The sequence below is a fragment of the Diabrotica undecimpunctata genome, chromosome 4 (genome assembly GCF_040954645.1).
Source record: "Diabrotica undecimpunctata isolate CICGRU chromosome 4, icDiaUnde3, whole genome shotgun sequence".
NCBI classification, from domain to species: domain Eukaryota; kingdom Metazoa; phylum Arthropoda; class Insecta; order Coleoptera; family Chrysomelidae; genus Diabrotica; species Diabrotica undecimpunctata.
The window spans coordinates 82,923,687-82,947,730 of NC_092806.1; the positions used below are offsets into that span (position 1 = coordinate 82,923,687).

At 30.8% G+C, this 24,044-nt stretch overlaps 2 protein-coding genes and 1 long non-coding RNA gene across 4 annotated transcripts in view; 1 reads left to right on the forward strand and 2 right to left on the reverse strand.

Annotated features, from left to right (window-relative positions):
• Nucleotides 1-3,483: 3,483 nt before the first annotated feature.
• LOC140438299 (uncharacterized) lies at nt 3,484-4,076 on the reverse strand. Its single transcript, XR_011950488.1, has 2 exons — nt 4,046-4,076; nt 3,484-3,900 (listed from the first exon to the last, which is right to left on the reverse strand). It is a non-coding gene; the product is annotated as an uncharacterized lncRNA (long non-coding RNA).
• A 3,643-nt stretch (nt 4,077-7,719) lies between these two features.
• On the reverse strand, nt 7,720-8,315 carry LOC140438757 (uncharacterized). The gene is made up of 2 exons (XM_072528404.1): nt 8,211-8,315; nt 7,720-8,151 (listed from the first exon to the last, which is right to left on the reverse strand). Exons 1-2 carry the CDS (start codon nt 8,313-8,315, stop codon nt 7,720-7,722), a joined length of 537 nt encoding a protein of 178 aa, XP_072384505.1.
• Nucleotides 8,316-9,807: 1,492 nt separating this feature from the next.
• Nucleotides 9,808-24,044, forward strand: part of Ars2 (arsenic resistance protein 2) — a 505,227-nt gene continuing 490,990 nt past the window's right edge. For both annotated transcript variants that reach the window (XM_072529864.1, XM_072529863.1), the window contains exons 1-2: nt 9,808-9,962; nt 10,120-10,322. In XM_072529864.1, coding sequence (XP_072385965.1) covers nt 10,201-10,322 — 122 coding nt within the window. In that variant the 5' untranslated portion in view covers nt 9,808-9,962; nt 10,120-10,200. The remainder of the gene's footprint in view (nt 9,963-10,119; nt 10,323-24,044) is intronic.

The following is a 24,044-nucleotide window of genomic DNA, read 5'->3' on the forward strand; positions in this document are numbered from 1 at the left end:
TGATATTATTGTAATGTTTGATAAGTAAATTTTACATATAATAATCGGTGGGTTATAGTAATGTGTATATTTTTTATTTTACTAAATTTAAAAATAAGTAAATCTAAAATACCATATTGAATTACAAATTAGATTTGCCTTTATTGTAATCTATTTTGTTTTTATTTCAGTAAAACTGCTTGGAAATGAGTGACAGTGAATCAAAATACGTAAATCTACTACTAATTACCTATACAAAAAGAGTGCGTATATTATTAGTATATGTATGAAAACAAAAATAAATATTTCGCCCGAACCCCAGGAAAAGTAAAGGTTTTATACTACTGAAAATATATTTTTTATTCAATTATAACCAAAACAAAACATTTAAAAAAACATTCGATCATTTTTAACCATAATTTCAAAATTAATGTGTACGTTAAGCTGTAAGAATGGGTTCGAGCCACGGTTCGTAGAAGTCTACCATCCAGTTCTAACTCGATGAAGATGAAGTCTACGAACCGTGGGTTCGAGCGGTCTTGACTACGTCACACTCCTGGGCCAGCTGTGAAATGTCATGCGCAATATCATGGTCCTGATTCTATTTCATTTCGATGTCGAAATTTAAAAGCGACTACGCCATGACAGTCGCAATCGCTAGCGATTCTCATTCATTTCGATTGTAGTTAAAACTGGGGATATTTACTTTATCATTTTGACACTGCTGAAAATTTGGGTTGGCCCTGTTGTTTATTGGCTGCACGCTGCCCTACGCAGACTACGCTTGTTGAATGTTTGTTTTGTTTACGTTACGTGAACGTCTTTTTTTTCTTGTTTGAGTTGTTAAATCATAAATAGTGGCCATTCTCAATTATATTTTGAATTGAAAGAAAAGATGGCAAGAAAAAAAGGCGATGTGGGAGATCCTTAAGTTACAACCACTAAGATTTGACTTGGTGGTTATATTCTAATATATTTTTAAATTTACTGCAGCTTAGTAATACTAACTCTAAACATTTTGGGTATCCTAGAAGCATAAACACCTTCTTCCAAATATGGTTCTAATACCCTTATTAAATAATTTGCAGCTTGTTTATTAAGCCGGAATTGCTGCCTAAATTGAGCATCACTTAGTGAAAAAGAATTTTGAGTATCCCGTAACATTCTTCTTATCCTCCGTTGTGAGCGTCGGATATCTATTCCCCCTAATTCCTCCAAAACTAGCAAATGTCAGTAAAACACAGCCGTATTAATACTTTTTGCCTCAGTTTTCCTTGCAAGGATCAAAACACAACACCGCCTACCTAAACTGAACCTAAGTTCACTTCTCCGTTCTCCCAGTCCAGCCAGTCATGTCAGATTAATTTCGACTCGAAATGAAATTTCAACCACTTTCTTGAAGTTGCAATTAATTTCGATAAATCGAAAATTAATGACGTCGTTTGGTTAGTTCAGCTGAAATCCACAAGGTTCGCAAAGTCGCATTTCGACGTCGCCATATTAATTTCGACATGTTTTGAGTCGAAATCTCAATTAGAATCAGGGCCCATATCTTCATATCATACCTTGTCTTGTTTCTAAATTAGAATCATGATACTATGATTAAGAAGATAAGATATTGCGCATAAGTCATGACGTAATTGGAGAGTTGCACGTTCGTAATGTCAGTTTTTTGTATGTGTCAATAAATAATCTTTAATAAATAGTTTGGAGATATCCTTTTGTGTACGATTATTGTAATTATTAAACCTTTATTTAATATTATTATTTTGCTAATTGAATAATTTCATCACAGAATGCATACAAATCCCATTTAACTTTAACAAGAATTCAAATTCTACTCTCCAATGACGGCATGCGCGAACACGACCGATTTTGTGCTACGGGAAGATCCCATGGTACAATGAATACACAAGGTATGATACATAATGTTCCAAAATCGGTTCGCTTTCGCGCATGACGTAGTCAAGAACGCTTATTCCCGCAACATTTGAATGTAGTATAGGAAAGACTTTTAATTTTAAGTTTTTTATATAATTTGGCTAATTTAATTATAGTAATTATAAAGAGATGATAAAATTATGTTATTATAACATTTTAATCATAAATAAAATTTTGAAGTTAATTTAAATTTATTGATTTTTGGTACAGTTATTTTGTTAACATAGATATCCTTTATAAAACAAGTTTTAATTATCTTTTATTACACGTAGGTGCAGGTTAATTAGTTTATACTCCAGAGTTTGATATTTCAGATGTTTAAAAAGATACAAAAAACTGGTAATGAAGGTACACAAAATTTGTACGTATATACCTACTGAACAAAACACAAAATCAAAATAAATAATGATAACGTCAACTTTATTTAGATCGGATGAGCTAGCTGGCCATCGAATATTGTAGTGTAGTGAGGTCACACAATATTGCACAACATTTTAAATGACATCTTTTGTAATATTCAAACATAAAATTATCTTGGTATTGTTTATAATAATGATAACATTATATATTTTAATAATGATAACATGATTTAACATAGAAAAATATCTTATTCTGGAATATGCTAAATTGATTTCTTCCGAAACAGTTCTTATTGCAAATTGCATAGCAGGCTGAGGCTAGTTTCTTACTTAACAAATCGATATGAAAGAACCATTTAAGGTTGCTGTCTAAAAAAATAACAACAATTTTGCAGTAACATGTTAAAAAGCTTTAAACTGATATATTCATATGAATTCTGGGTCTTCGTTAATCTATAAAATGAAAGATATTATAATGGAGTTTTTTCTAGTTGCATAACTATGCACTATGTTTTTAAAAGCACCTATTTTTAACAGCGATGGTTCATAAAGATGTGGAATATTCACTTGCGACGTATATATATCGTATATATAAAGAGACATATGTAAGCATATATCTAAATTATTTTTCTATTATAAAATAGATGACTCAGTCAGTATTGAGTTACTTTAAAATATATTTATTATCTCATAACTTGCAATTTGCAGATAACCGATATTATCGTCGAACTTTTGTTTTTATACAAGCCTTCTGTCTTGCCGGTGTAAAGTCGTCTGAAGTCGATATTTATTGTGTTTTGCGTTTGAACTTATTTTTGTCTTATTTTTATATTATTATATTGTTTGATAAGAAATTTTGCATATAATAATCGGTAGGTTATAGTAATGTGTATATTTTTTATTTTACTAAATTTCATTATAACTCATCTAAAATACCATATTGAATTGTAAAACAGATTTTTCTTTATTGTAATCTATTTTGTTTTTATTTCAGTAAAACTGCTGGGAAATGAGTGACAGTGAAACAGAATACGCAAATCTACTACTATTTACCTATTCACAGTATTTCCTCTGCAGAAAATTTTTAAATTTCAAAGGATTTGCATACAGAAAAAAAGCTTATATTATTAGTATATGTATGAAAACAAAAATAAATAATTTGCCTGAATCCCTAGGAAAAGTAAAGGTTTTAAGCTACTGAAAATATATTTTTTATTCAATTATAAACAAAACAAATCATTTCAAAAAAATTTGATCATTTTTTGACCATAATTTCAAAATAGCTATGGTCTGTTTTTTAACCAGGAGGAGTAATTCAAATTTTCCGCGCCGTAATTCTTGTTTCTAATTGGTCCAACCGCAGGCAAGTTTACTCCACTAAATTATGACATTTTGACACTAATGACATTTGTGAAATTTTAAATTTCAAAATTTATATCGACGATTTTTTGTATTTTCTGCGTTATTCCTTACATTTTTTTAGATTTTTCGTTTGTATTTATATAAAAACAGTTCTTGTCAGAACTATTTAGCGACATATTAGTGTTATTAAGATAACAATATGGATTCAATTAATTTTTCTTCCACCAAAAAAAACGCCGAGTAGATTTGGGTCATTTATCTACAAATGAGAAACAATGCATTATAAACATGTATAAACAAATCAAAAGTGATAATTCTGGAATGAAAATAACAGCCACGGTAGCAAAAATAAAACAGGCAACAGGTTAGTTTTGCAGAATAGTTATAGTTAAATCAAGACTTACTAAAGTAATGTGCTAATTTTAGGTGTTGGGAATTCAACTATTTACCGAACAATTAAAGAATATAAGCAGACTGGAACAGTAAGATGTTCTAAAAATATTGGCGGTCGACCTTCTATTCTTGCAACATACGATGAAAAAGTTAAAACATCTATACGCCAGAGAGTACACAGCTTCTTTTTCAAGAATGAAATGCCTACATTAAATAAAATTTTAAGTGAAGTAAACAACCGCCCAGATCTTCCAAATATGTGTCGTTCATTATTATATAAATTCTTGAAGCAAATCAATTTTAAGTAAGTAAATATAGGTTAGCCACAATTATATAGTAAATAAAACATGCAACCCAAAAAATATATTATGTCTGAATTAGGGAATCAATTAGAAGATAAAGAGCTTTAAAAATATTTAAAAATTACTGAATATCGATTTTTTTTTTGTATTTTCTTTGCTTATAACTTTAAAACTATTCATTTTGGAGCAAAGCCGTACAAAAATAAAATAAAGGTAATGATTAAATTTCCTGTAATGGCTCATTGATGCAAGTATTAATAACAGATGGATACTCTGCAAGTACTACTACACCAAGATTTCCCAATTAGATTTCAGAAGATGTATTGCTTAGTCATATCTTAACAAATATACAAATGCATGGTGGAAGACCCAGTTCTTTGAAATTTAGTGTCTAGCTTAATAGAATATCAGACAACCTAAGGTGCAATGGAAACAATCACCTTTTAATAACTATATCTAACAACAAAAGATGTTGCTGTGAAGGATAGGGGTGTAGCAGTAGTACTCGAACAATGTGTAGCAAATGTGATGTCCGCATGTGTATTGACTGCAATAATTATATTTTTCATATGAGGACATTCTAGTTTTAATACAAATTTCGTTGTGTTTCTTAAGAATATATTTTATTTTAGCTACAATACTATAATGACCTAGCATTACATTTATGTAACACATGTTTTTTGTTAGTTAATAGATTTTTAGATTAAAAAATTGTTAATTTGTCTATTATTATACATTTTTAATAAACATATATTAGTTTCTTTAATATATACATTACAAAAAAACTCGGGTCATAATGGGTTAAATTAACATTCATCAAAATAGGACCACATAATATGAGGAAAGATGAAATACTTTCCAAAATAAACAAATGTCAGATGGACATATAACATGAGGAAGACCAAAGATTAGATATAGGTAAGGAACAAATACTTAGAATAAGTCATTGAAATAGATTGGAATTGAGAAATAAGTATTCCTGAAGAGACCAAAACCCAAACAAAAAAGGTTGTCAAGCCAATGATTATGATCACATTTTGAGAAATAATAGAAAAAAAAACATTTAGTATGATATTCAATAGTATTCTCATTCTCATGCAAAAAAATTGTTGAATAAAATGTCTCCTAGAATTTAACCATTGTTCCACATCATTAACATTTCTATTTACCAACACATCAACATTTTCTACAAAATCATCACCATCATTATTTTCCCTTAAACCCAGATTGTAAGGTAATGGCTGTAGCACATATTATTGCAAGAGATGTATTTAATTTGGATTGTAGACCTTGTTGAAAACAAGGAAACTGTCTTTTTCAGGTTCCAAAATAGCTTTTCTACAATATAATATTTCTTGTTCTTATATGTGCACTATTGTATCTATTTTCTTGATCATTACCTAAAAATATACATATATACATACAGTGATTATACATACATATATACATACACTTATTCTAAACATGCCAGTGGGGGTGGCTTCTATGATTGTATTATAATCAGTGTACAAGAGAGAAAGTTTTTAAGTTCAACAACAATATCCATAATCTCCCTTCTATGACCAGAAAGAGCTACAATTCATTTAATGGAGCCTGCATAATGAAAATGTCTATTAACTGTACATTTGAAAAATGGGCAATCCCATATAGACGATTGCCCATTTTTCAGACTCGTTCCAGACGATTTTCTTCTACAATGTGATAAATAAACTCTAAAAATTCTTCAACTTCTTCATAGCAGTCTAACATTTTTTTATTGTAATTAGAAAAACTAAATAATATATATTGGAAGTGAATTGGAAAAAAATAATTATTCAAACATAAACAAACAAAATTAGGTTAGAATCGATGTGAGGTTGTCCAATACTGATTACTGGATTACCGCAAGGCCGAGATAAGCAATCAAAAAAGAAGATGTATTTGGTGACTTTTCTAGTAACTTTCTTGGGTGTGAATCTGTCTTTTTAGTTTACTCCTTCTGGTTAAAAAACAGAGTATAGTACAAAATAGATAGTACGTTAAGCTGTAATAATGGGTTCGAGCGGTCTTGATTACGTCACACTCCTGAGCCAGCTGTCAAATGTCATGAGCAATATCATACCTTCTGTATTCATTGTACCATGTGTAGGGGAGACCGGGGAGAGTTCGGACCATTTTTAAAAATTAATTTTTATTAGAAAAGTGTATTGATATATTTACCTTTTAAAGTAGTTAACTTAAGCTTCCAAGGTTCAGGCATAACCAATCAAGAGCAGAATATATCAAATCAATAAATTAACAACAAAAATAAAAAAATATTGCAGGGGGTCATTTGTCCGAAGTCTCCCCAGAAACGGGGAGACTTCGGACTAGGAACTGGGAGACTTCGGACAGTACTGGGAGACTTCGGACAGTACAACATATGTTACTTATAAAAATGTATTTAAAAAAAATAGACATGTTTAGATATTAAAAAATTAATGCAATGAATAATCTTCTAAATCTGTATTAAAATAGATCATATTTTCATATCTTTGACGTGTATCTTTCAAGGGCTTCGGTAAAATACATTTTATGTCTTCAAATATAACAAAAGCATCTTCTTCAGTGGAGATAAACCGATTAGAAGTGGCATGTTTTTTATAAAATTTTACGTCGTATCCTTTTATCTGTTTTTCCTGAATTTCTGCAACATAGTGCCGAAATGTAGCTGGTGTTTTTCCATAAACTCTGGCAATTATAAACTGACCATTTGCAATATTTGTTTCTTCTGTATCCACTTCGTCATCTTGCTCTATGAAGTCAGAGGATTTTTCATTGCTCATTATGTCTTCAGAGGAAGAAGAAGAAGATGTTTCAACAATTTTTTTAGTGACTTTCTGTCTTTTTTTAGGATTTACTTTCCTTGTAACAGATCGTTTTAGTTTCCTGTTGGCAATTTCGTCTTTTTCTGGAGTATCCGTGGCAATGATACATTTGCCCTTAGGCCTCCCTCTATTTGATGTTTTACGTTCTGGCGCCTTGGGAAACGGTCTAACCATTTCTGGAGAAATGATGTTTGGAGAAGTTGAGTGACTCGGAGAAACTAAAACTTTGCTTGGCCCCGGTTTGGACAAGCTATCAAAATCTCTTTTTCCGAGTTCCGGTTCTGTAGTAGGCATTGGTCTATCTGTCACGTAAGAAGATAAGAACTCTTCTTCTCCGAATATATTCCTGTCAAAAGGCCAAATACCTGTACACTTGAAACCACTTTTAATATTAACTGGATTGGCAGCTCTGTCCCAAGCAGAAGAACAAATAGCAGGCAAGTCATATATAGAAAGTGTCTGACCAGGATTAGACAACATCCAGGAATTAGCACCATCATTAAAAAACTTTTTGAAAGGACCAAACACTGTTCGGTCCTAAGGTTGTAACTTATTAGAAGTATGAGGTGGTAGTGTCAAAACAGTAATTCCATTTTCTTTGCAGTAATCAAGTCCCTCCACTGAGAGATGGGACTCGTGGTTATCCATGATTAGTAAAATTTTATTAGTATCAGAGCAGAGTGTATTTTTGACAACATGTTTAAGTACTTTCAAAAAATTATCACTTGTCATCCATCCTGAAGGAGATACTAATCCTAAAGCAACTTGAGGAACCCCTTTCATCATGCGGTTTTCATCAAAACGTTGCCGTGGGAATACCCATATAGGAGGCAATGCTTTTCCATCAGCAGAAATTATGCCCACTTGTGTAACTAATTCTCCACGTTCACGTGAGGTCACCTGCCCTATTTGATGTTGACCTTTTCTTCCAATTATTTTAGGTACACGCTGAACTGTAGTAACCCCAGTCTAAAAAATAAGTGATATTAATTATCAAAATAACTAAACAAAATTGTTAATTGACTCACTTCATCTAAATTGAAAATCGCTGAAGATCCAAAAGAATGACGACGTAAAACTTCTTCTAATTTATTTTGAAACGTCTCAACAGTAACTTTGTTAAAACTCGTCATTCTAGCGAGACTAGTGGCTTCAGGTTATCTAATAGATAGTACAGGATGACGTTTCATGAAACCTGAAAACCAGTCTGTTCCAGCTTCTTCATTTTCGCTCCATGTAGTAGGCATTTTAACATGGTTTTTCTTGGCAAATTCAAAAGCTAAACGTCTTGCAGCTTTAGGCGTTAGTCCATGAAACATGGAAGAACAATCTAATAAATATTTTTCAAGCATTTTTTCCATTATATCGGTAAACACTTGAGATTGCTTGAAATTTGGAGAGAATGTTACGTTGTCTATACCCACAGCTCTAGCTTTCTTTATGTAATCTAGAAGACTAGATTTAGGAACGCCGTAGGTTTTGGCGCTATTCCGAATGCTCAATTTGCCGTCAAGCACCTCTGATGTGGCATTTTTCATAGTGTCTGCAGAAAATTGTCGTTCTGTTACCCTTGTATATGTACGGGGCATTATGAGCTGTAAGAGAAAAATAGAATAACTACAGATCAGGGGAGACTTCGGACACACAGGGGAGAGTTCGGACACTGTGTCCGAACTCTCCCCTAATGCAAACATTGGTAATACAATGGGTTTATAAAAAAACTTACCTAAATATTGCAACAACATAAACGCAAATTAATGAAATAAGTATAGTAGATTACAGCACCAAAGTTTTATACGTGGTAAGTCTATGTATTTTAAAATATATCTTCTGGATTGCACCGATATTTTTAGAACAAAACTCGACAAAACACTTCACAATAGATAACTCTGTGACTACGACCGAAATCACAGCTGTCAATACATAACCTATAATTATGTACAAATAAGGTTGTGTTTACCAAATGACAACAGTGCATCTTCAAAAATGTGCGAAATTCAAATGTGTCCGATGTCTCCCTGTGTCCGAACTCTCCCCGGTCTCCCCTACCATGGGAAGATCCTATCTTGTTAAGCTGGATTTATAGTTTGACGCACTGTAAACGTAGACGCACTGGAAAAAGATCAATATAGAATTTTGTGTACTCTTATTTATAAATGAACGTAAACGCATGACGGAACGTAAGTGAAACGCACTGCAACGGAAGAGTTGGCCAACTTTCATCTTTTACAGTGCGTTACTTGCGTTTTGCCAATCAAAAGGAAGAATTTTGTGCTGTCAACCAAAGTGAACTGTCTGGCACGCCCATCACTTTGTAAAGTTGTTTATCAACATATTCGAATTTTGATTTTGTTGATTATTTGTTACAATGAACGTTAAGAATTTATAAAATAATAATAATAAATAATAAAAGGGTATTATAGTATCATGTTTACCAACTCAAGCCACTGTTTCTACTCATGCGAAAAAATTCCACTCCGTCGATTTATAAATTGAAATAATATTTACAGTCCGTTTGTTATGTCTGCAGTGCGTCTACGTCTACAGTCCGTCAAACTATAAATCCAGCTTTAGTCATAGCACAGAATACTAATCACAACGTTGGGATGGAGTATTCTGTGGTCATAGTATCATGACATGAATTAGAATATAGAAGAAAACACAGACCACTAATAACAGAGGTTAGGTCTAGGTGATCTGTGGAAGAAAAGGAAGCCAAGCATAAGTTGACCAAAAGTTTACTTAATTTTAATATTTATTCATTATCTCAGTACTTGAAGGTAAATAAGATTGGTAAATTTTAATTTGTTTCATAGTAAGATTTGGTGGGTGTTTTGTTACTAACAATATATTTTAATATATTTTTTTATAAATTGAGGTTATAAACGGGATTGGTGATTTATTACTGATTTCATTTGATATGAGATTTATTTGCAGGTGACTAGTTAATTAAATAACTTCAACTAACAAAACTTAATTTACAATTCATAAGGTCTACACATTTGTATGTTATAAAATATGGCTGATAGTGATGATGAATATGATAGAAAACGCCGTGATAAATTCAGAGGAGAAAGAGCAGAAGCTAGTTATAGAGGTGCTGAAAGGGTAGCGAGACCAAGGGATGAATGGACAGAAAGGTTGGTTGCATCAATAGATAGTTTTTTTATTTATATCTGTCTTTGGTAATTTTATTTATATAGAAAAGGCAGGTTTCTCTTATCAACTTTTAATAAATTTATATCTTACTTATTTAATTTATATTAATTATGTATTGTGCTTTACTTCCGAATTAACTTAAGTGAATGGTATACATACATGGTAAAAAAAACTAATCATTAACCACTAAAAAAATAAAAAGAGCATTTTATGTCATGCTCATCCCCACTGGGTTTCCCTGTTAAATACCTACTTACTTCATGGTTCCTTTCTCTCCAGAGTGATTTCATATCAAAAAGCTATTCCCTGAGTTTCATTTAAATTGCCAAACATCAATGATAGAGATGACTCCTATTGTATTTTCTTTTATTGAATTTTGCCCCATCAATTTTAACTATGGTAACTAGTTTTGTAGACTTGTTTAAAGCAAAATTTTTAAAAACTGGTATCCGGACCTACTAGTTTTGTAGACTTGTATGAAGAAAATTTTTTAAAAACTTCTCTGCAACAAAATGTTCACTTTAAACCCTATTCATTCTACAAATTTCCAATCGTCAATAGAACCACGTGTAAGCCAAACAGGGTCGTACTGATGTACGACCTATGTATCATATGATTTTTAAAAATATTTACTTTTGAAACTGTTAGTGTAAGAATTTATTGAAATTTAATCATTATATCACAATTAAACTAAACTCTAAAAAATAACACGACCAGTAAATAACTTAACAATAACTATAACATAAATATAACACAACATATTAACTTAAAAATCAACACGATACAATTAGAATTTAAAATGATCACAAGTTGGGATCTGTAACATGATAATATGTCTTGCTTATGGTAATAAATTATATTTAATAGCCTCTTGACGAATGAGACGGCGAATATCAACACATGATCATGTTTACTGATGGGAATTTGGTAAACGAATAAACTTTAGCATTGTAGCTGACAGTATCCCTGATTAACATTCTACTGTATTTAATGTAAGGGGACTAAGCTGCAATAACACTACTACCAGCAGAAGTTGCTAATGGTGTTTTTATAACAGTGCATCAAAAGTGTCACTTTCTTAGTGATTGACAAAATCCACATTTTTCACAGCTTTTTACATTTTTTACTACTAAAGTTACCCTGGATGTTAATTTTCAAAGTGTTGCCCAGTATTGGTTCTTATTAGTCCATAATGGAAGCAAAATTTTATTATATTTTCTTTATGCTTTGTTTTCTGACACTTACTTCTAAACTGATCATACTGTAGTCAATTGGTTTATTGAAATGAAATGAAATCTTTATTGAACTAGGAAATCCTAATATTTTACAATTGCTACAAGTATTCAATATCACTTTGAAGATATTTTTAACATTTTATCCTTAATATTGTTGTGAAGCTATTTTCTTGTGGCATTTTAAAGTAATTACTATTTGAATGGGAATAAGCCACAATTAAAGGTTAAAGTAAGTTTATTGACATTTCAATTTCCACTTCAGAAATTGAAATTCCCATTTAAATAGTAATAATTTGATTGTTGCCTAATAAGTTAAGCAGTGGTCCAGATGGTATTCCTGATTATGTTCTAAAGAATTTTATTTATTCAGTAACTAATCCTGTACATCTTCTTTTTGAGTCATCAAAGACATCAGTTTTCTCAACTTTATGGAAGCATTCTTATGCCTGCCCAATTTTTAAATCAGGTAATAAACAAGATATAACAAATTATCAAAGCGTGTGTAAACCATCCCCTATTCCAAAACTTTTTGATAGACTAATGCACATTCAATAAAAATTTTATTGTAAAGAGCGCCTAATACACAATCAATATAGATATTTTGAGAATAAATCAACTGTAACAAATTTAGTACTGTTTGAACAAAAAACGCTTTGGAGAATAACAGTCAGATGGATACTATTTATACTGACTTCTCCAAGACATTTGACAGAGTAGATCATAATATCCTATTAGAAAAATTAAATGCCTTTGTAATGGGATGACCCCCATTACAAAAAAATATATGTTAACATATAGTATAAGAATCAATCTCTGTAATTGCTTACAAACTAAGTGAAATTAAAATCTTAATTATAATTAAAACAAAATAGTAATTATATATGAAACAAGATGAATTAAAATAAACAAAAAAGTACCTATAACTTCTCAAGCTCTTTTTATCAGATTTTTAAATGAAGCCATTCTAATTCAAATATAATTCATGTGACATTAGGACTACCCCAAGGATCTCACTGTTGACCCTTGTAATTTAATATACTTTTTAGTTTTAGTTTAGTTTGTGAACTATATATCAGATTATTTTAGAAACTGAGATTTCCTGATGTTTACAGATGATTTGAACTTATTTAAATCCGTAGATTCAAACTATGACATAACTTTAATTCCAGAAGATTTGGATAGGTTGAGTATTGGGTGTGAGAGTAATATTTTGCATTTAAATGTTGCTAAATGCTGCTATATAAGTTTTTATACAGGTTTTAAAAAATATGATACTTATACAATTAATGATAATGAATTGTCTTATGTCAAAGCAATAAAAGACTTAGGAGTCACATTTGATGAATACTTGTGTTTTTTACAACATATAAATGATGTAACAGTTAATTTATTAAAATCTTTAGGCTTTATCATTCATCACAACTGTCTGAGACTATCCATTTGGGCGTTATGAACAGTTTATTATGCTTTGATCGTATCTAAAGTGGACTATGCATCTATTATATGGTCTCCACAATATCAAGTTCATTCTACTACATTAGGGAGATTGCAGAACAAATTTTTAAGATATTGTGCATATTAATTAAACATGCGCATTATTAATCATGATTATACAGATACAGTAATCCCTCGTTATCCGCGGACTTGTCAACCGCGGTTGCGATATCTGTTAAATCTTTAATGAGTATGTTACTATTTTTATATATTTTTTATAATTTGACCAGTCGCGTAAAATTACTCATGATACGCCACTGGCGTTTGTTCTTAGTAGTAATACTATGGCAATTAATATGCAATTACATATTTTGTACTTCTACAGTTCTCGTGTTAATGTCGAACATTAAACGCCGTCTATACTCTCGATTGAAGTTCTTCGGCTGAATTGTCGAAAGTGAAGTTAATCGAGGCGAGGGACTCTCTTCAATCTCTACATACTCATGAAGTCGAGTAATGTAGTGTGACAGTTCGTATTCGAACTTTGAACCCTTTGATTTTGACGCGAAAAACCGACACAGAACGGAAGTAGAACAAGGCGAAGCGAAGTAGCATGAAGTACCTGTCTACACTCTCGTACTAGCTGAACTTTGATCAACTTCGCGAGTAGTATAGTGGCCGCTGTACATAGTTTTGATACTAAAAAAATGTCTTCTGCTGAAAGGAATAGTAAAGATTTTGTTAAAAGGAAAAGATGTTTAATAAGTTTAGATAAAAAAATTCAGTTGTTTCACAAATCATATGTAAGTGCCGCAAAGAAGTTTAAAGTGAATGGGTCTACTGTAAGGACTATTAAAAAGAGTGAGACAACCATGCGTTCCAGTGTTTTGCATGGCACTAGTTCAAGCAACAATATAACTTGTTTTTCGCGATCTCAAACCTTGGAAATAATGGAAAAAGCACTGGCCGTTTGGATCGAAGATCAAACAAAAAAGACAGTGCCAATTAACACACGAATAATACAAGAATAGGCTCTTCGTCTTTACGAAAATCCAAAGACTGACAACGAATCTTCTAGTTTCCAAGCGAGTAAAGGATGGTTCGAAAGATTTAAAAAAAGAGTTTCTTTACATAACGTCAAAATCGTGGGAGAATCAGATTCAGCGGACCAAGACGCGGCCAACCAGTATCCAACTAAACTTAAATAACTCATAGAAAGGTAGGTCCGTTAAGCCGGAACAAGTGCTGACGAAAAAGCCCTTTTTAGAAAAGAATTCCTGCTCATACCTTCATATCGGAAAATGAGAAATCTGCACATAAAAAGCATAAAAATAAAAATGAACTAACGGTATTTTGGAGGGCAAATAGAAAAGCGTGGGTTACGGCAACATTGTTTACGGACTGGTTTACTAACTGTTTTGTGCCTAGCTTAAGCAATATTTAACATCGAAATCGCTACTGTTTAAAGCACTTCTTATCGACAATGCTCCTGGACATCCAGAATTCCTTAACTTAATAGATTCACATGTGAGAATTGACTTTTTACCTCCCAACACCACTTCGCTTTTACAGCCTTTGGATCAGGGAATAAGTAATAGCTGCATTTAAGTACATTCAGCCATATCTTCAATAGTATGGAATTAGATCCTTCATTGACAGTTACCGATTCTTGGAGAAAATTTAATATTTCTCACTGTATAACTTCAACCTAAGAAGCCACTGATGAAATACGCCCATCAACTATAAACGCGTGTTGGAAAAATCTATGGCCAGAAGTTGTTAATGTATCCTCAGAAGTGTCCCATAAAACAGAGGAAGTCGATGATATTCTACAAGTGATGCACAAAATACATGGGGAAGGTTTTGAAAATCACAATCAGGTAATTATCATATATAATTACATAATTTCATCATATTTCTTTCTATGTACTAATATATGTATCCAAATTGGGAATATACATATGTCATATTCTTCTTTGGGTCGTGGATCCCTCGCCAACAACGGTTTCACCAACCGCACCTTTCTCTTTAGAACGTAACCCCCGCGGTTGAAGAGGGATTACTGTATTTTAAAAATACTCAACATGAATTTATGAATTTATTAAAAACCCGACGAGATAACTCTGATTTAGTATTTGTGTTTAAATTAAGAATTGGTTTAATTTGTAGAGTAGAGTATTAGTAGAGAAATTTTTATTTGCATTAATTTTTTAACATAATTGAGCCAATAATGTCACATTATTAATCACAGATTAAAAAAATATGTATAGTATTTTTCATATAAAAATGCGTGCACGTCACAATTTATATAAAGTGACGTCACTTATATTTAAAATTTCCAGAACGTCAACCTTAGAGTTCAAATTTTCCTAACATAGCTAATAATACGAAACCCATACGGAACTGCTCGATCTTTCATAGACGTCAACATGGTATATTAATCAGAAAAATGTAATCATCATTATATTGGGAATTTTAGAATTATATTGATTAAATAACCAAAAACATTTGTTATTATTAATAATATAAATTTTATGAAATAACTCTTTAAGTCTAATATTCCACAAAATAATAATTTGAATTTTGAATTTGAATACTTCAAATTTTATTGACAGTTCAGCGTGTGGCAAAAGTGTATAAAGTGTTGCCGCTTTTTTAGAGTAAGAATTTTGTTTATGTTTTGATTTCTTGCACAATTTGATCATAATATAATATATATTAATAAATTGTATTTATAAATACATATTAAATTTAGATTAATTGTTTTAAAAACTAATTATTGTTGTTTATTGTGATTGAGCAAAACAACTAAATAGTCTGTAGAAAGCTGATAAGATTTCATATAAGATAGATTATTTTGAACAAGAAATAATGGCGGGACGTTTTTACTATTAATGCTTTAAATAGAGGTAAGTTTAAAATTTAGAATATATAATTTTGTATTAAAATGTTTTCTTATGTATTTTAGTGTGTTGCAGTAGTCTTAAAACTAAGTGTATTTACTGTTATATAATAGTTTGACAAATAGTTGACATTTTAAAAATTCCTCACTTACTAACTATTCTGATGTTTTGGCAACGCTGTGGGGTTCTGACGTCGTAAATCTTGAGTGACGTGCACTTATTTTTATATGAAAAATACTATATGTATATATTGACATCACACATTAAAATATATTAACATTACAAATTAAATATGCTGATCAGGGAGAAGGATATGCCGGGCATTCCGCCACACTATAGGGCTCAATGTTAACTAGCTGTTGAAAAACCTTTCTTTTAAAAATTCTATAGTGTGTTTGCTGTTGAATGTCAGATGGTAGACTATTGTAAAATTTAACACACACATACAAAGGACTTCTCTGTTATAGACAATCTAAGCTTGTTGTCCTGAACTCCAATCTATTAGCTTATATGTTCCCTCCAGAAGTCTCAGATATGTTGATCTGTTTTATATACCTTTTCACTGTACAAATTATGTGTTTTCTTGGCTTCATTTAAAAATCGGATAAAAAGAACTTGACAAGTTATAGGTACTTTTTTGTTTATTTTAATTCATCTTGTTTCATATATAATTAATATTTTGTTTTAATTATACTTAAGATTTTAATTTCACTTAGTTTGTAAACAATTACAGAGATTAATTTTTATACTGTATGTTAACATATATTTTTTTTTTGTAATGGGGGTAATCCCGTTTATTAATAAATAAAAAAGTACTTACACTCTTAATGTCTGTGCCTGTTGTTTGACATGAGTGTGCCTTACTATTCATTTTGTACACACTCAGCTGGGAGACGGTCAACCTTAAAGTTTTCAAGCTCCTGTGAATTTGGAATTTGTATAGAAACATATAAATAACTTAATAGCGGTACCTAAATACCTTTTTTATTGTCCAGCCAATGTTGAGTCATTGTAAAATGATATTTATTTGTCTAAGAACTTGCAGTCGGAACAGTTGATAATTCATAGGGATTCTAAATTTTGTTTTTATACAAAGTGCTAGTTTATCTAAAGCAAATTATGTTCTTTGGAACTGTTTGGTAACTAAATTGTGTATAAAATAATTGGTAGAGATGAACGTAATATACATTTTTTATTTTACTAAATTTATTTCATTATAATTTTTGTATGTCCCCTCAGTTGGCAGACATAATAATCAAGAATAAAAATATACATATGTATCTATGTCTGAATCATAAATAAAGAAATGGAAGAGAAAGAAACAATTTCGTTTCAAATGGGCAAAGTAATGGTGCTAAAATGAAAGGATAAGAAAGATGTTTGTCTTCTATCTAAGGTTCATAATCCACAAATGTAGGCAACAAGAAAAAGGGATATAGAAGGAAATAATATTTCTAAACCAAAAGTCGTTATTGACTATAATAATACAAAAGGAGGTGTTGAATCGTCTAGATCTAGTTCAACACCCTCATGACTACCCAACAATGAGAAAGAGGTGGAAAATAAAACAAAAAAATATTTTTTCATTTATTGGATATTTCGGCATGGAACGCATTTATGTTGTGTTGTAGAGATTACATTTTACATTATGTACTCATTGAAGATGGCGTCCTCTAGTAAACAGGCGACCAATGACACTGTGAAAAATCAACTTTTAAATGTTGTAGAAAAAAGTTTTATTACAGTGTTATCACATTTGTAAAGTGCGGTGCTCTTTTTCATAACTCTTGTTCCAAAAGAGACTGGCGTGAGAACATACATTTCATTGATAAAACCCGAATTGTTTGTTGTGGTGATGATACAAACGAGATTGAGGTTAGCAAAGCAAATCCGAACAAACCACAGGCCAAAAGCGAAAGTTTCAAATTTCTAAAAAAAGTTTAGTAACTGAATTATATATTGTTTCCTACATTTTCAACTATGCAGAATTCAATGGGCTACTCAAAATTGCCGTATCTCCAACAGTAATTGAGATATAAAAAAATTTTTCCAGTATGTGCATCAAAAGTAAATAGTAAGCAAGACTGCCATAAGTAAAATAGACTAACCCAGAATGCAGTAACTTCTTTGCACATACTGCATTTATAATTAGTACACTGGACTTATTGCAGTCTTGCTTAGTGATTGTTTAAACAGCTGATGTACATACTGCATTTTATTTATGTTAACTGTAACTTGTGGGGTTATGTTTGTAACACACGAGTTTGCTAATAATTTGCTGTGTCCAGTTTAGGTTATAATAAGCCAATATTTGTTTTGTTGCAGTGGTTTGTTGTTGTTTGTTTGTGTTTATATGACTGTGGACACTAAATCTATTCGCCAATCTTACAATTTTTACTCATTTTTTATTAGTCATTGTTTCGTATAAAATCTTATCCTAAATTTATTACTAGTATTGATCTCTAATATATACTCTTTTTTTTTTGGTAATTTGTTTCTATTAGGTGCTTCTTTAGTTATTCATTTATAAAATAGGTGATGAGGTCCTCAGAGTACCACAGCAAACTCTTCTGCAGCTATCTACTTAATTCAATAGCTACTTTACTATGGACTGTCCAAGTTCCTCATTTTTTCTCTTTTTTTTTTTTTAATTTTTATTTATTTTTTTTATTATTTATTTTTTATATTTTTTTATTTTATGTTTTTTTATTTAAGTTTTTAATTTTTGAATTTTCTTTTTCTATTATTTTTATTTATATATTTTTTTTATATTCTAACAAATTACAAAGTAATACTTACTCTATATTTACAATTACAATTTGAGATTAATCTCTAAAACATGTTTATACAATAATCTATACACGGTTCACAATTTGTTGATAGCTCACTACAAGTTTAACCCTAATTAGAAAACTGAAATACAGAGAGGATAGGTAATACGATATAATAGTAAAAACCAACCTAAAACTGACGGTTTAAGACGTTTTCGACTAACCCACCTTATATCTGAAGGAATACAATACCTTATAATCCTATTACGGGGGTATTTTGAATGGTTAGAAATGAACGACCAGTGTCGTAGAGTATATGATTGAAACATTTATTTGAACTAAATAAATATATTTTTTAAATTGTACTTATGTAAATTGTATTTTTTAATAAAACTTATTTATTTTATTCAAAAATAAAAAGTTTCTTGCCATTTGTAAAAGATACATTTATTTAATTAAGGAAAAAGGCGCCAAATGTCGCCTGGCAAAATTTCCAATGTGTTTTAAATGTATCCATTATTTTCGAATCCGGAGAAAACTAATAAATATTTTTGAAAAATTTAAACGCAGAATGAAAGATTACATTACTCAGGACAGAAAGTCCCTGAAAACTTCTACAATGTTTATTTCAATATGTTATGTAACAGGGGTGAAAATAAAAGAGAAAATATAGTATAATTTTTAATTGAAAATATTGCATGCAAAAGAAACTTTTTATTTATTCTAAAAAATATTTCATTCTGCCTTTAAATTTTTCAAAAATGCTGTTTATTTTTCTCAGGATTTGAAAAAAAATGGATACATTTAAAACACATTGAAGATTTTGACAGGCGACATTTTGCGCCTTTCCCCTTTAATACCTTACGATTACAACTACTATTACTTACCTTATATAATTACGATTAGAAAACTATTCAAATTCAAAATAAATAGGATCAACTTCGGAATCCGAGTCGTCTTCTCGTCATCAGTAAAGAATATCCTGTTTCTTCCACGCATTCGTTAGAAGTCTTTTTACTAGTCGTGAATGATAAGGTGCATTATCTAATACTATAATTGAATTTGGTGGTATGTGTTCAATCATTTGCTCAAAATACTCTTCGAAAACATCAGCTGTCATCTCCTCGTGATAGTCTTTTGTGCTTTTGGAATGAAATTCCAACAAACCATGCTTAACAAATCCTTTTTCACTGCCAATGTGAGAAATTATTAATCTACTGCCTTTACCAGAAGGTGGGGAGATACCAGTAGACCAACCTTCCATAAAGGCTTGCCTGGAGCTTAATATATTTTTATCTGACCAAATTTTTTTTAGAGTATGACCTGAGTTTACCCACGTTTCATCCTGGTGGAATATGGGCCTTTCTTCAGCCCGGAATTTTCGTATGAATCTTAGATAATTTCTTCTCCAACATCATCTTCTCCTCCCGGTCAATCAAAAGTGATTTTCGGTCTGATTTCTCCCACCGGAAATTTAATTCTTTTAAAACTTGCCACAATTTAGTTCGTCCGATATGAGGCAAATCCGGGTCGTCTCTAACTTCTTGTAAAATTTTGTTTAGGTTTGGTATTTCTTTTTTGAAAAAAAATCCATGAATTTTCCTTCGAATACCATTTTTGGCAAATTCATCAATTTCAATAGGCTTTTTCCTTCTCTTTAAGTTTTCGTTTGTGTTTGGGTTAGCTATACCGTGTTTTTTTCTTTCTGATAGGAACCTATATAAAGTTGACTCTCCTACGCCAGTCATGTTGGCACAACTTTCGACTATGTTGCGAACAGTGTTTGTGGGATTTTGAGAAACCAGAGCATCGTGAACATTCAGGACAATAGTCTTCTCTCTTGGTGAATAGACAGACTTACTTACTGTACGCAACAGTACCGGTGTAAAACTTGATGATGAAGCCATCACAAACAATCCAACAAAACGAGCACGAGCGAAAGGTACGTATATGTTCGTAGGTATATGGAATAAAAAATCACTCACGCACTGCATATAATTCGCAAAAGAAATATTCGAGACGCTAATTACTGCCGTAGACGCGGAAACACCGACGAGCCGTAAATTACATGCGATCAAAAACGTACTAAACAAAAAAATTGTTTTCGTTCGTAATAACTTCGCCCTTTCAAGTTAAGTTTCGAATATAATTATATTATTAAAAATCTGGGGAATTCCATCTTAATTATCTTGCAACGAATAGTACATTCGGATATGAATTCCAGGTTTTCTAGTAAAGTGATTAAACGCGAAGATTAGTATTGAAATATTCAAAGAGATAAGGTATTCTTATTTACAAAATTGTTAAAGGTTAAATTCTTATTTTTATTAATATAATATAATAACCAACATTAGTCGTGAAAGTTTTAATTGTTTTTTTGCTAAATATATTAGTATTAAAATATTATCAATATTATATATAACAGTATTAAAACATTATATTATTATTTAATGAATAAACACCTTAGGAACGCCTATGATTTACGATCGTTTTATGAGTTTGAGGCATATTTCGTGCTCTCAACAATTTGTGAACAGAGAATATATAATAAATCATTGTTTTCTATTGTTAATAAATAATTTAAATTAATGGGATGGTTGACATCAGTCAAAGAATACAGTGAATTAAAAAAATTATTAACCATATTAGATATAAGAGAAAAGTCCAAAATTTTATGTTGTAGGTTACCCATCTGACCACAATTACATTGTGAATTATCAGCTAGATTCATTTTAAACATATATATGATGAAAAGAAAAGACAGTTAAGATTTGATTTCACGTACAGTGCATTTGTGTAACCGCTTATACGTATTTCACCCTAAAAGGGATCTTCGGAGCGGATATTCACAACCGCTCTAAACGTGATCATGTCATATTAGAAGCAACTATAAAATGGCAGGAAAGATTATTTTCACGTTCAGAGCGGTTGTGAATATCCGCTCCGAAGATCCCTTCGGTAGAGTGTAATACGTATAAGCGGATACACAAACGCACTGTACGAGAAATCAAATCTTAACTGTCTTTTCTTTTTATTCCGATTTACTCTTTATGAGTACGAGAAACCAATTTGCTAAGGTTTTTTGCTTAGTTGAGGAGATATGTTGTGGAATGTAATTTTAGATTACCCATGTCTCTGACACTTTCCAATCAGAAATCTGAACTTTGTTTCGAAAATTAGTTTACGGATATATATATATATATATATATATATATATATATATATATATATATATATATATATATATATATATATATATATATAAAAAATGTGCACTCGTAAGTGAAAGGGATATTTTCGGTCAATTTGGAGATTAAAAAAGAAAAGAGTTGTGCTACTTTATCTTTTTATTGAATACGTTTCGCCCACTGTTCAATGGGCATCGTCAGTTCATCTAAAAGAATGGTATTAGCGATACATCTAATATAAAAAAAACAATAAGTAAACGATCTTACCTTTAAAAGATCTGTAGCATTAAGATATTAGTATGGTGAAGACACATCAAAAATTAATTTACTAAATAAAACAGCAAAAACACAGAATGCCGGAAGATTCCCAATTTAAGTAATTTTATATTAATTAGTTTTATAATTTAACTTTTAAAAACATTGATGGATTCTAAAATCTATCAAAAAAATTTAATTGTCAATTTTGGAATGTTATATTAACAACGGCAAGGCTAGGGATCTTGACTGTCATGATCATATCATGATCATGACATAAAATAAATACCCTATCATACAAAAAACCTATTGATCAGTATTTACAATATATTTACACCCTCTAATATGCTAGAAAAGTAGGAACTTTTATTATGAAGTTTTATTCATTAATTAAAACAAAATTTACTACAACCAACCTATTTATATATTCAAACAATTATTACCCTTCCCTATATTTAACACAATGTATCAGTTCGACAATTTCTAAGTTGATTCCAATCAGATAACCTGTAGATATATTTCAATTGGTCTGTTCAGAAAGGAAGAGATCCAAGATGAATCAGTGACGTTACCAGTAGGGCTGTAAAAATACAAAATGGACCTTTGTGCACAAATGACCTTACAAAGTGTATTAAAATCCACCCCTACCCTGTTATTACTAATACATATATATATATTTAAAATATTTAATGACACAAAAAAATAAGCAAATGATGTTAAGAAAAAATTGAATGTAATATATATAATGATACGCAAATATGAATTATGAAAATTGACTAGAATTATTTTTAAGTTTTGGTTCGTTCACTCACTAAAGTTTAAACAATATTTAAGTAACTTATTTTTAAGATATTACAAAAACAGAAAAAAAAAAGAAAAAAGAACCTGTCTACTCTCAAGCCGAGAAGGTTCTTCTTCCGGACGCCTTACGCCGCCGGGACTCGTTCGGGTGAAAGCTGTAAGCCCACTGTTCTAGCACCAAACTGAACCGCTATTCCAATATTCGGGAAAAACCAAAAAAAACTCCAAACTAAACTCAACTGAAAGCTATTACCCCAAATCCAAAATAATGTTTATTGTATTGACTTTATATTCTTTCTTCCTCCAACGACTAAAATAAAATCAAAGAAGCTCTCATTAGATTTATTCAGAGTTGATAAACAAAAAGGCGGTTAGGACAAGAAAAACTAGTCAGGAGATGATAATTAGTGAAGGTTTCGTACACTTTTTGTGACCTTGGAAAATAATCGAAAACTATGTATTTAAAAAAAAATGTTGGGAATTTACTATGAATATTTCACTGAAGAACTAAAATTTAACTTATCACGAATATATTATAGGCAAATAGTAATGAAGGATCTCCTTACATTACCGAATTGCTTGGATATTGACGAGAACGTGTACTTAGAAGAATTTCTAACAGAAAGAATTCTGAACGTGATTTGACTAATATAATTAAGGTCAAATTATTGAATAAATGATTTTAATATGAAACTAATAATGGTTAAAAAAAATGATGTACTTTAATTAAAATGAAACTCACCCAACGCAACAATATTTCAACAATTGAACCAAAATCTTCTTTTCCAAAACTTCTAATATAAAAAAAAACGCCTTCTTTAACTTAATATCACCTCTGAATAACTTAAAATTTCTTTTCTGATAACTTGAGCCACGCGGCGTTGGTCGTTGAAGGATTACTCTTCTGACCCGTTCGAAGGTTGCATATAAAGTGAGCTCTTACACTTTTAAAATCGTCGGCTTCCGTCAGTTCCAAGTTAAACGGAAGCGGCAGGTAAGCAGTTTGACCAATTGATAAACAATTGATAATACGATTACATGTATAGTTGGTTGCATACCTTACAGGCAGAATTAAGTTATTTTAAATTTCTCAGTAACGATAACGTAATCTTATCG